Here is an 11389-nt window from a genome sequence, read left to right on the forward strand (position 1 = left end):
CATCCTGTCCACCTCCGCATAGTAAAGCCCAAGGAACCAACGAGGAGGAATTTTTTAAAGTTTGGAGGACAGTGTTCAGAGCTATCTAGCGGCGGCCGGCTTCGCTCCCCAGCTCTTTAGCTTTTTAGGGGTATCTTAAATATATTTTGTTTTCTCAATTCATGGGTATTTCAAATATTTTAGTTATCCTAATATTTTTTTTGGGGGGGCCCGGGCCATCCAGCTCCCCACCCCCGTATCCGCGCCTGCATATGCCTACAGCCGACGACACATTCCGTATTATAGTTGCAGGTATCAGCTATCGGTGTCAGTTATGTACCGACTATCCGCATACACTCGAGATTTTCTGGGGGGGGCGGAGATTTTTTGGGGGACCCGGGCCCCCTGGCCCCTCCCCTGTATCCGCCCCTGGTTCTCACCCTCCACAGGCCCATATGGTCCTTTGAGATAGAGATAACCACCGCGGCCATGCGCAACTATAGCGTACGCTCAACTTTATCTTTGTACTTTACTGATGAAGCACATTTATTTTACTGGCTGGCTTTTGCACTCGTTAAAAAAAAAAAGAAAAAAAAAACGTTCCGTGGTAAGGGCGTGCACATGGTTACTCCTCGGTGGTGATCATCACGCATGGGCCGTGGGTCTGTATGTGGTGCCAGTGGTGGTTGCCAGCCTCGAGTAGTGACAGACCCCAAGAAAGGAGTACATGGCATCCTCGAAACCACACCCCGCGGCTCCCTCGTGTGACGTCGCCCTGCAGCCTCGCAGTTTCGAGCCAAGTTTTCTGCCATGAACACGACCGAACCTTGATAGTTTTAATTTCTCGAACTTAGGTTTAAGGATATTTATTACGTGTGTGTTGTATGGTACCTGTAAGCAACGACGCATGTTTGTGGATCTATGTTAGCGAATCGGTAAGTATATATTCCTACTGTTTTTATCAACATATAATTATAATTATGACTAGTTTGGCTAGTCATAACATTTCATGTCGGAGCAATATTTCCCTTGAAAGTGAGCGATAGTCTTAACTAGTGATGTGTATTTGCAATATATATATATATATATATATATATATATATATATATATATATATATATATATATATATATATATATATATATATATATTTGCGAGTGCAAGTGCGTAATCATTGCTTATGAGGCCATTTGTTCTTTAGGTCATGTAAAGTAAATGTATCACGGGAGTAAAATTGTTATGGTATTAGTGACCGGCTCTGAAATTCAATGGGAGGCTGAGGCGTAAGAACGGGCTATTATATGGGGAATTTCATATGCAAATTGGACAATACAAAATCACTAAATATAAGGGAGAATGCTTATGGTTAAGTTGATTGTAATCAGAGGAGCGAAATTATGTATGGAAAAAATTAATGGTCTCTGATGATACATGGCTAAGTATGTAGTAGACTGTGAATATAATTGTCAATTTACTGTTGAATATTTAGTCGAGTGGCCCTTGAATGCCTCTATTATCAAGCTTGTTTTAACCTCCAGTGTGTGTGTGTGTGTGTGTGTGTGTGTGTGTGTGTGAGAGAGAGAGAGAGAGAGAGAGAGAGAGAGAGAGAGATGTATGTCATGCTCTAGGAGTGGGAAATGAACCCCGAGAGAGAGAGAGAGAGAGAGAGAGAGAGAGAGAGAGAGAGAGAGAGAGAGAGACGTGTCATGCTCTATGAGTGGGAAATTAACCCCTCTAGCAGGCTCATCACGAGATCCCACCTTAATCACAATATAATTTTATAAAGAATAGTAGTCTCCCCTGCTAAGATTGGTTTCCCCTCCCCTCTCTATATATCGCTATTTGAACCCGTTTGGTACGATATAGCAAATAAAAATCTGTGACGATGTTGTAACTGATTTATGTTCTACTCCCCCATGGTTACTTAGTCAACATAAAGAATTTTGGAAGGCAATGAACAGTAACAGGAGATAAACGCTAGAACAAGTTTTGACTAAGGACTGTTGGACTAAGGAAAGTAAAGGTGTGCAGAGGTGCAGTAAAATAGTGTTATGTCACTCCTGCTGCAAGGTATGGGCCTCCGAAAACAGAAAAATAGCATAAACTAAAGTCGCTCACAGCCTTTGTATGTAGGCAGGATTTGAGATTGGTGCTGCATGTTTCAGTTTATACAGGGGTGGCAAGAGGTCTGGGTGTGACGGCTATGCCACACCGGACAGTACTTTGATTTGGTTTTCAATCAAGGTATTTATATTGAATTAACAAAAATAAAATTAAACAGATTATAATTGAATAGATTCAGCATATGAATGGCTTTAAACTCAGATTTAGTATAGACATCGACTAAAATTTGTTTACAAAAGTAGCAGGTAATTTACAGTAGAAAAGACAACTTACACATAGTGAGTGCAAATACTATGTACGCTTTCAAGATAGGTTAGAAAAAAATTTAGTTTTAGGAGGAAAACCAGATGATTTTACGTTTACAGACCTACACAGGCAGTTGGCCTGTGTAGGTCGACTGGGAAGAAACTTACGGTAGGTGTTTCAGGTTTCCCGGCCTGATCGTGACAAATGGCGGGTGGGAAGGAGTGACCAGGGTCTCTGGACCCTGGGAGTGACCACAGCTGGATGGAACTGGGTGGCACCGTACAACGAGGCAGGCTTGTGTTCCCTGGCCGGGCCACTTGCTGTGGTCTGCTCGACCTACCACCACTGCACGCCTCCCGCCGTGGGAACATAATGCGTGACGAAAGTATGGCGATGTTCCGTGTTCCGTCGAGGCACACCGCAGCTTAGGTATCTAGTAGCGGCAGTGGCACCAATACATAATATTAAGTAGAGAGAAGGAATTGTCTGTGGGAGGTGGTTAGAGGAAGCAAAATAGCATAGAACGAGGATTAGGGAGGATTAGGAAGGGAATAGGAGGGGGAAGTAACACGGGATTTTAAAGGGGATACGTGTGGGATGTAGCTGAAATGGGGAAGAATGCATAAATTGCATGGAAGAAGGGACAGGAAGACATAGTAGTAAAGAAATGGGGAAAAGGGAACAAGGGAGGGAGACGTGGGAAATTAAATATATGGAATATGAAGTAAGGAAGCGAACACCGGAAGGTGGAATAGATACAGAAAAGACGGAACGGAGAACGAGACGGGAGAGCAGTACCGTATTCTGATTCCACCTTTTTCTTTGGTGTTTGTGTTGAAGCTTTTATTAAGGTTATTGAAAGGGTCTTTGGTAGCAGCTGCGAGGCAGAGGCTGGTGCTGTGTGGGAGTGGACGGATGAGGCTTGGATACAGTGAGAGGAAGGAGAGTAGGGCGAGAATGAGAAAAATAATGTACTGTAACGGAAAATAAGTAACAATATATACTGTGAGGGAAGCTATCGTACCGTTCGGAGAGAGAGAGAGAGAGAGAGAGAGAGAGAGAGAGAGAGAGAGAGTAATGGGATTGTCATGTCCATATAATCTCTCTCTCTCTCTCTCTCCACTCCACTCCGATACTTCTTCCTAACGGACGGCAGTGGGGGTAACTTGCCACTTCCACACACTACTACAAGGTATCGTCCGGTGCCTCTCGTCTTCATGTGAATTACATGTTCGTTCTAAAAGTAACGTTCAAATTTCACACCATATCGTTAACTGAACTCATAACTCACGTGACCGAGAAGAGCAAGTGACAAATTAATGAATTAATGGAGTAATAACGGTAGTAGTAACTTTATTTTATGATGATAAATTTTCATGGATATTTTCTTACAATTTCATACCTTACTACGAGTGGTCGGGAGAACATGCAATCGGCCACCCACCCTCCTTCCTTCCCCTCTCATCCTTCCCATCCTTCCCTTCAACAACTCTGCTCCCTGTGGTGTGGGTAACTGTGGCTTTACCCTCTTCTCCCATCGTTCGTGCCAGATGAGGAAGGGACAGCTAGGTGGATGGGAGAAGGGGTCGTCGGGGGTTGCTAAGTACGTGACTAAGTAAGGGGTCGCTAAATATGTGACTTTTCATTGTTAATCCAGTTTTGCTTAAGTGAGAAAAAATCGTTGCCAGAAGGAATCATTATTAGGCTTAATCATACGTCCACTAGTTTACGTTATCATGTTACTTCTGCCAAAATACTGAAGAAAATCACCAGTTATTGTTGAGAAGAAGCCCTTTGTCTGGAAATTTTGGTGTAATCCTAGTCACTACTCCGCCTCTCCCCCGACCTACCGTCCCAATAACCCTGTGTAAAGTTACCGCTGCTCCTACCTGGTAACTTTGGATTCATGTTTACCGTAACTTGACCTCTCGCACGAAACTTAGCCACACACACACACACACACACACACACACACACACACAAACACACACACACACATCATCATCATCATCATCATCATCATTATCATCATTATCAGGACGAAGGTCTTTCGGCTCTTTCCCAATGTTCTCCACCTATCTTAAGTTAGTATACGCCATCCTGCTCCGGCAAATGTTCTAATTTCATATTTTCACTTGGTTTTCTGCCTGACCTGACTTCTACAATTACTGAGTTGATATTGCTGCTTTGGTTATCCACCACTTATTGGTTGTATACATGATATGACCTTCTTAAACCCATTTCTTATCCATAGCCATCATAAAGAATCTTCAACCTTTGTCAGTTCCCTGATTCACGATGCTCGCTTCCTGACTTCATGTTATGTATAACATTTTCTTTTATCTCTATTCCCCTTTGAGCGCTTCTTATCTTTTTCACTAAATATTTTGTGAGGCACCAAGTTTCTCAACAATACATTAGGAGGGACAAGGTGCAGTGACTGTACACCCAAGCAGTAACCATTCCGTAGGAAATGAGAAAAGTACACCGAGTTGAAGCATAATGCCACAAGCACCGCTTCTTTGGTGGGTCCAAAAGCTATACATATAGAAAAGTGGTTACAGAACTGTAAACGGAGATAAGTTGTGATCGGAGGAGCCCAACAGAGGGTATAGTTTAACTTAAAGTTAGAGATTACGGAAAGTCTCTCGAGTCTAGACTTTAGTGATGGGCGTATCTCCAAGGCTGTCAAGGATGCGAAAAGTGTGCTGAGCCAGTAGGTACTCGAGATCATTAAGGAGAGCAAAGATGTAGGCATGTTCACCTGGTAGGTCAGTGAAGGAGGGTGTTATGTGCGTGTTCTTGTGTGTTTTCATTCCCGATCATTATTGATTGTTCTGGCAACTGATTATTGTTAAAATAAACTTTATCTTCAAATTCATTTTCAGACCTACTTTCAGACTCCGTGGACTTCCTTGACCATTCTTTACAAGTTTTCCGTGGAGTTAGTCGGTAAGATTAGGTAATCTAAGAAGCTAAGGCTGCTGAGGTATTCACCGTTCATCTTCATTCACCACCGCATAGAAATCTCTCTCTCTGAATTGTAAAATACTTCTAAGCAAGACGTGAATGATTTTAGAGATATAATGTCACGTTACCTTTAAAAAAATTTTAGTCGAAATGTTCTCGCTTTTGTGATGGAGTTTAATGCTTCCTGGGTAACTACTTTCTCTCTCTCTCTCTCTCTCTCTCACACACACACACGCACACACACACACACACACACACACGTGGTTATTGATATTTTGCATTCACCTCTGGAGCTGTTTTCATTACTGAGGGTGGCCATGTGAAATTACCATGTAATAGGTAACTGCCACTTTGAGAGGAAAAACATATCCTCCCTTAACCGCGCGGCGAAACCGCCCAGTGTGACACCGGCCTTATAGTAATGCAAACAGCTTCAGAGGTTAATTCATGATATCAATATTCACGTGTGTGTGTGTGTGTGTGTGTGTGTGTGTTTGAGTCACTTAGCATGCTTGAAAAGTTGAAATTTTATAAAATAATGACCAAGTCAAATGGTTACAGAACCACTCGCCAAAATAACACACTAGATATTGTTTTAGTAAAGGTGAGGGCGTACGCTATAGCTGCACGTGGCCTCAGTGCTCATCTCCGTCATACTGACCTTCGAGTCTGTAGTGGGAAGAACCCATTACCCCGGGACACATGGCAGGTGTGACATCCGGGTTACTACAGTTTACCTCAACCCGGTTTCCTGAGGTACCTATATATCGACCAGCCCGAAAGGGAGGATCAAGAGCTTGGTGAGCTGTGTTCCGACACCCCAGGGAGAGATTCGAGCTTGGGCCCGCGGATTCGTAGCTAGGCAAGCTAAGTACTGCACCACGAATGCGTAGTGGCCCAGGCAGTACTGTTAAAGTAGAAGTGCAAATTTCGTAGAAATCTTACAAAAAAAAAAATTATGAAAATGCAATTATCAGGTTATTCCAACACAGAGGATGCGTGGCTAAACGTTAAAAATCAATTACTTACTCAGCAGAGTACATTTTGTTCACTTTTGCTTGAAGCGACATAACACTATGTAAGGTCTACCGTGGTTTAACAGCGAAATCTAACATTCTGTTAAGGAAAGCGCAAACTCGCCCGAAAACAAATAAACAAACGAAAATAATCATGAAACTAGGTGAGGAGAGAGAAAAAAAACTATATAAGGCAAAGCATAGGTATGTAGAAAGTATTGCCTCTCATTGTAAAACTAATCCGAAGTCTTTCTTCAATCACTAGTGTGAGGAGATCAGAATTGGGATTAAATGCCTAACTGACAGCACAGGTAACTTTTAGTAAGTGAAAACCAATACATTGCGAATATGTTGAATAATTATCTTTCAGTATTCAATACCAATTTAACCACCGCTACCACCTTCACGATGACAACTGTAGTCTACCTATGTAGATCCACTTTATATCCTGCTCTTTAAAAAAAAGCTATCGATGATGTCATTTATGCATTCCAATCCCTTAAAACTTCTTAAAGTCTATGGTCAGATATTATATATCCTAAAATACTTAAAGAAACAGAAAGCAAAATGCGCATTCATCTCACATCCTTATTTATTATGTTCTCTCAAAAACGCATTGTCCCATCTTACTGGAAGATGGCTAACATTACATCAATTTTTAAGAGAGGAAACAAAAAACATACCGGCTAATTCCAGCCCATTAGTCTAACCTGAGTAGTAGGCAATTAAGGCAAGTTACTTGAGAGCATAATTGGAGACAAAATAGTGAGCTACTTTGAAAGTCAGTCATTATAATCAAGGATTCACAACCCACCTTCCGAAACAGGAGATTCTGTTTGTCTAACCTAGTAACCTTTTATACGTCTCAGTTCATGACGTAACCAAATCACTGGACCTAATTTATATGAATTTTCAAAAGGCGTTTGATAAAGTTCCGTATTCTTAATTACTTCATAAAATCAAGCAACTAGGTATTAAAAATAAAGTACACCAGTGGATCGCTAATTGGTTAAGCAACAGACAACAAAGGGTATTAATTAATGTAACTTACCTTTGAGTAGGTACCAGGACTCGATTCTTGGCTCAGTGCTGTTTAAAATTTATATCAGTGCCGATAGACTCACTGATTTTATGACTAACTTTGCTGACGACACGAAGATTGGAAGCTCGGTCTTCTCATGCCAAGATAGGGAAAGCCTCCAAGAAGATTTGTATAAAATTTCAGCTAGGTCTTATAGATGGGGGATGCCCTTTAATTTAGATAAGTGCAAGGTTCTTCAAGTTGGAAAAAAATATGAGGTTCGGTAATGATATTTATCGTGTGAAACTCGAATGCGTACAGTGTGTTAAGGACCTGTATGTCAAAATTGCGTCAGATCTAATTTTTCCCTGCAATGCATTGATGCAGCGATTAAGCGAATAGAATGTTGGGTTTCATTAAAACAACCTTCTCATTCAAGAATTAAGATGTAATACTACCTACCAATGTACATTAGTTTAGCCAAATCCACTTTGAATATTCGGTGCGGTTCTCGTCTCCCCACCACGGAAAGGACATCGGTAAATTTGGTGTTCCACGTAGAGCAACGAAGATGATCTCTTCCTTGCGCAACAAACCATACGATGGAAGGCTCTGATCTTTAGAATTTTTCTCTTTGTGAGGAGGATTGATCGAATGTTTCATAATACATAATAGCTTCAGAGATGTGGACAAATCCAAATTGCTCATGATCGATAACACCTCTCGAACAAAAAAATAACGGCATAAAACTGGCGCATACAAATATATTCAACCTGCACTGAGTTTTTCTTCAACAATGTTGTAGCACGAGAATGGCATAAACTCCCATCTTCAGTGGTTCAGTACACCACTTGGCTTAAGGATAGACCGCCTAATCTGGACCATAGGGGCTGTGTGGTATTAATTTAATTTTCTCTCTCTCTCTCTCTCTCTCTCTCTCTCTCTCTCTCTCTCTCTCTCTCTCTCTCTCTCTCTCTCTCTCTCTCACAGGAATCTGGCAGCCTCACTTACTGTACTCTGCCTCTCTTCTCTCTTTTCAGTAATGTCGATTAACGAAGACACGATCTCTGCCAACCTCTCGGACAACGACTCCCCCCACACGACCATGAACCCCCCAACGTCCGACGACCGTGCGCAGGGACGTGCCACCGAAAAAACGACGACCCCAACGACCACGCCGAGGCAAGGGATGGAGCAGCAGCCGGAGACGCAGGCAGGACAACCCCATAAAGGGATTCCCCTGTTGTCGAGGTTGCCTAAGCTTAAGCGCGAAAAGTCCTACTCGGAGACACTCGAGAGAAAGAAAAAGAAGGTCAAGTTCTCCACAAGTGACGCGGGCGATGACGTCATTGTCGACATGCGCGTGTTTGACCCCCACGTGGTCCCTATTCATCCCGCAGAAGGCGGCGACGAGGGCCTGGAAGACCGCGCTATCCATTCACCTTTCAAGAAGCTTCTTAGAAAGAGATCCAAGAAGAGGAAGTCGACAATTGAAACCCAAACGGAATATGGCGTTGAGACCGCATGGAGAGAAAAAGGCAATGGTGACTCGAAGGTGAGGAAGAATGGCGATCTTGGAGAAGGCTCGGCGTGTGCCGGTGAGGGCGCCCACACTGAGCAGACCCTCCCTCCGCGCCCCACTGAGAGCGGCGCCCCCGGAGGTGAGACAGGGAGGGGTACCCAGGAACATGCACCCAGCGGCCGCCCCTCCACCGCCGAAGCACCCGAGCATTGCCTTGCCAAATCCTCAACCGAGTTCACGAGTCTGACATGTCCCGAACCTGGCGAGGAAAAGAATGTCAGCTGTGATGTCACGGCGTCCGCAGTGCCATACCTTGCAGTGAATGAAGGATGTGAGAGTGTGTCTGCGTTTAGTACGTGTGAGGAGTGTGTGTGTGCCCATGAGAGGTGCCCCAACCCACCAGTACCTGATGAGAGTTGTGAACACGGCAACAAGAGGCTCCTACGCGATGGTCAAGCCCCGCTACCTCCGTGCCAGTCAGCAGAAGGTAGTGTGAGGTCCGGTAGTGACGCCCCTGGTGAATGCCGCCCCACGCCGGGGACTCAGGAGTTCAGCGTCAGTAGCGAAGCTGACTCTTCGCCACAGCAAGATGGAACTTTGCCCGATGGCACTGAAGATTTACCAGGAACGCCTGAAACCCAAGAACCAAGTGCCAGCCCCTCCCAGGTGACCGTCAAGCGCGAGGGTACCTTCACCCTGGACGGTCCTCCTCCAGCCAAAATCACGAAGTCTGCCGACGACGCTACCGGCGAAGATGCCACGCCAGCCGGAGGTCAAATCGTAGAGCCCCTGCAGTTCTTTATTCCTCTAGTCACTTCTGAGCCTAACTCAGATAATGTTAACTCAGGAAAACCCATAAAGAAGAATTCCCCTTCACGTGTAACTAAAACCAAAGAAAACAGAGCTACGAAAGCCCTAGAAACAAAAAGTAACGTAAAGCCCCAGGAGCAACCTTCCGCCGCAACAGCACTGAAAAGCAATGCAAGACGAACCTTGGCGAATGTTTGGAAGAACACCGTCAAGCCTCAAGAGACCCATAGTAAATCGTCGAAGCCCACGCCGAAGCCTGCCCCCAAAACACCACCTACAGGCGAGGCTTCGGCTAAAAGGCTGCAAGATAACAAAACAACGAGTAGCAGCTTGCTGAGAAAGCAAGAGACAACCAGACCGCTGGTGTCGAAGGAGAAGCAGGCGAGCTCGACGTCAATCGAAGAGTCGCGCGCGCCCCAGCGACTCAGTAGAAGCCCCACAAAGAAGCCACCCCGACAGGATTCCCTCAGAAAGTCGGGAGAGAAAGGTTCGGTGTGGGCCGCCGTTTCTCTGCCCTCTTTCAGGAGAGACGGGACCTTTACCAAGAAGTATGACTCGGAGAGGGACAGACTGCAGGCGGAATGTATCAAACTCGGCGTCGAAAAGGACAGGTAAGTGAACAATCTAAGTTTTAGTGACTTCTCGAGACTTCGCTTCATTCTCTTTTGATCCTCGAGACTGTCTCCTAACAGGGTATGCTATTGGTTAATTTGATAAGGCCAGTCCTTTCTTTCCATATCATCTAGAACATGTTTGGCAATGCTCATTCCGCGAAAAATGTCTACACCTTTGAGTGTTTATAGAGAGTTGCTTGCATTGGTGGCTAATCTATCCAGTTGATCGAATAAGTGGAACAGAAAAATTTTCTTTTATCTTGTAATAGTAAGGCAGCATGATCTTTCCTTTCAACATCCATCACTCGTAACGACTTCGATTTTTTCTTCTAATTGCTAAGATACCTGATTTGTCTCTGGACACTCGACAGCGTTTGAAAGTAAGGTTACTGTAACTAATTCAAGTTACGTTAGATTTTTATATTGATTACAACAGAACAGAGTCTCAGACACGCCAGTTCTCGTCGACAGACCTGTCTGTCGGCATCCTTTTCATGGGCCGTCACCCGCAAAGGCCCATGGTGCCTCCGCGGAGGGACAAAATCTTTAAACGACAATAACAACAAACAAACAAAAAACAAAACAAAAAAAAAGTCGTGTACACTACGCTACTGCTTAGTTTTTAACGCCTTCTTTTTCTTGATAAATCAGACTTCAGAGCGAACTGAACGAGGCCCGCACGCGGTTGGAGGAGGAGGTGGTGGCTAGGAAGGCTCTCAGACGCACCCACGAACTCAACCTACGCCAGCTGAGGGAGGCAGAGCTGAGGAGGACGGAAGGGCTGCTCGCCGACATGAAGAACAGGTGAGGGCAGAAGAGGGAGAAAGAAATGAAAAGTAGACCTAGGAGGAGGGAAGAGAATGGATGATGATAATAAAAATAATAATAATAATAATAATAATAATAATAATAATAATAATAATAATAATAATAATATTGATAATAATAATTGTAATAACTACTACTACTACTAATGATGATAATGATGATAATGATAATAGTAATAATAATAATAATAATAATAATAATAATAATAATAATAATAATAATACAGTAATAGTAATAATAATAATAATAATAATAATAA

The 11389-nt window shown here is 43.5% G+C and overlaps 1 protein-coding gene across 1 annotated transcript in view; it reads left to right on the forward strand.

Moving 5' to 3' along the window:
* The first annotated feature begins 749 nt into the window (after positions 1-749).
* LOC126982219 (nucleolar protein dao-5-like) overlaps positions 750-11389 on the forward strand; it is a 140970-nt gene continuing 130330 nt past the window's right edge. The window contains exons 1-3 of the mRNA XM_050834126.1: positions 750-914; positions 8397-10299; positions 10954-11106. Coding sequence (XP_050690083.1) covers positions 8399-10299; positions 10954-11106 — 2054 coding nt within the window. The 5' untranslated portion in view covers positions 750-914; positions 8397-8398. The remainder of the gene's footprint in view (positions 915-8396; positions 10300-10953; positions 11107-11389) is intronic.

The sequence above is a fragment of the Eriocheir sinensis genome, chromosome 4 (genome assembly GCF_024679095.1).
Source record: "Eriocheir sinensis breed Jianghai 21 chromosome 4, ASM2467909v1, whole genome shotgun sequence".
Classification (NCBI taxonomy): Eukaryota; Metazoa; Arthropoda; class Malacostraca; order Decapoda; family Varunidae; genus Eriocheir; species Eriocheir sinensis.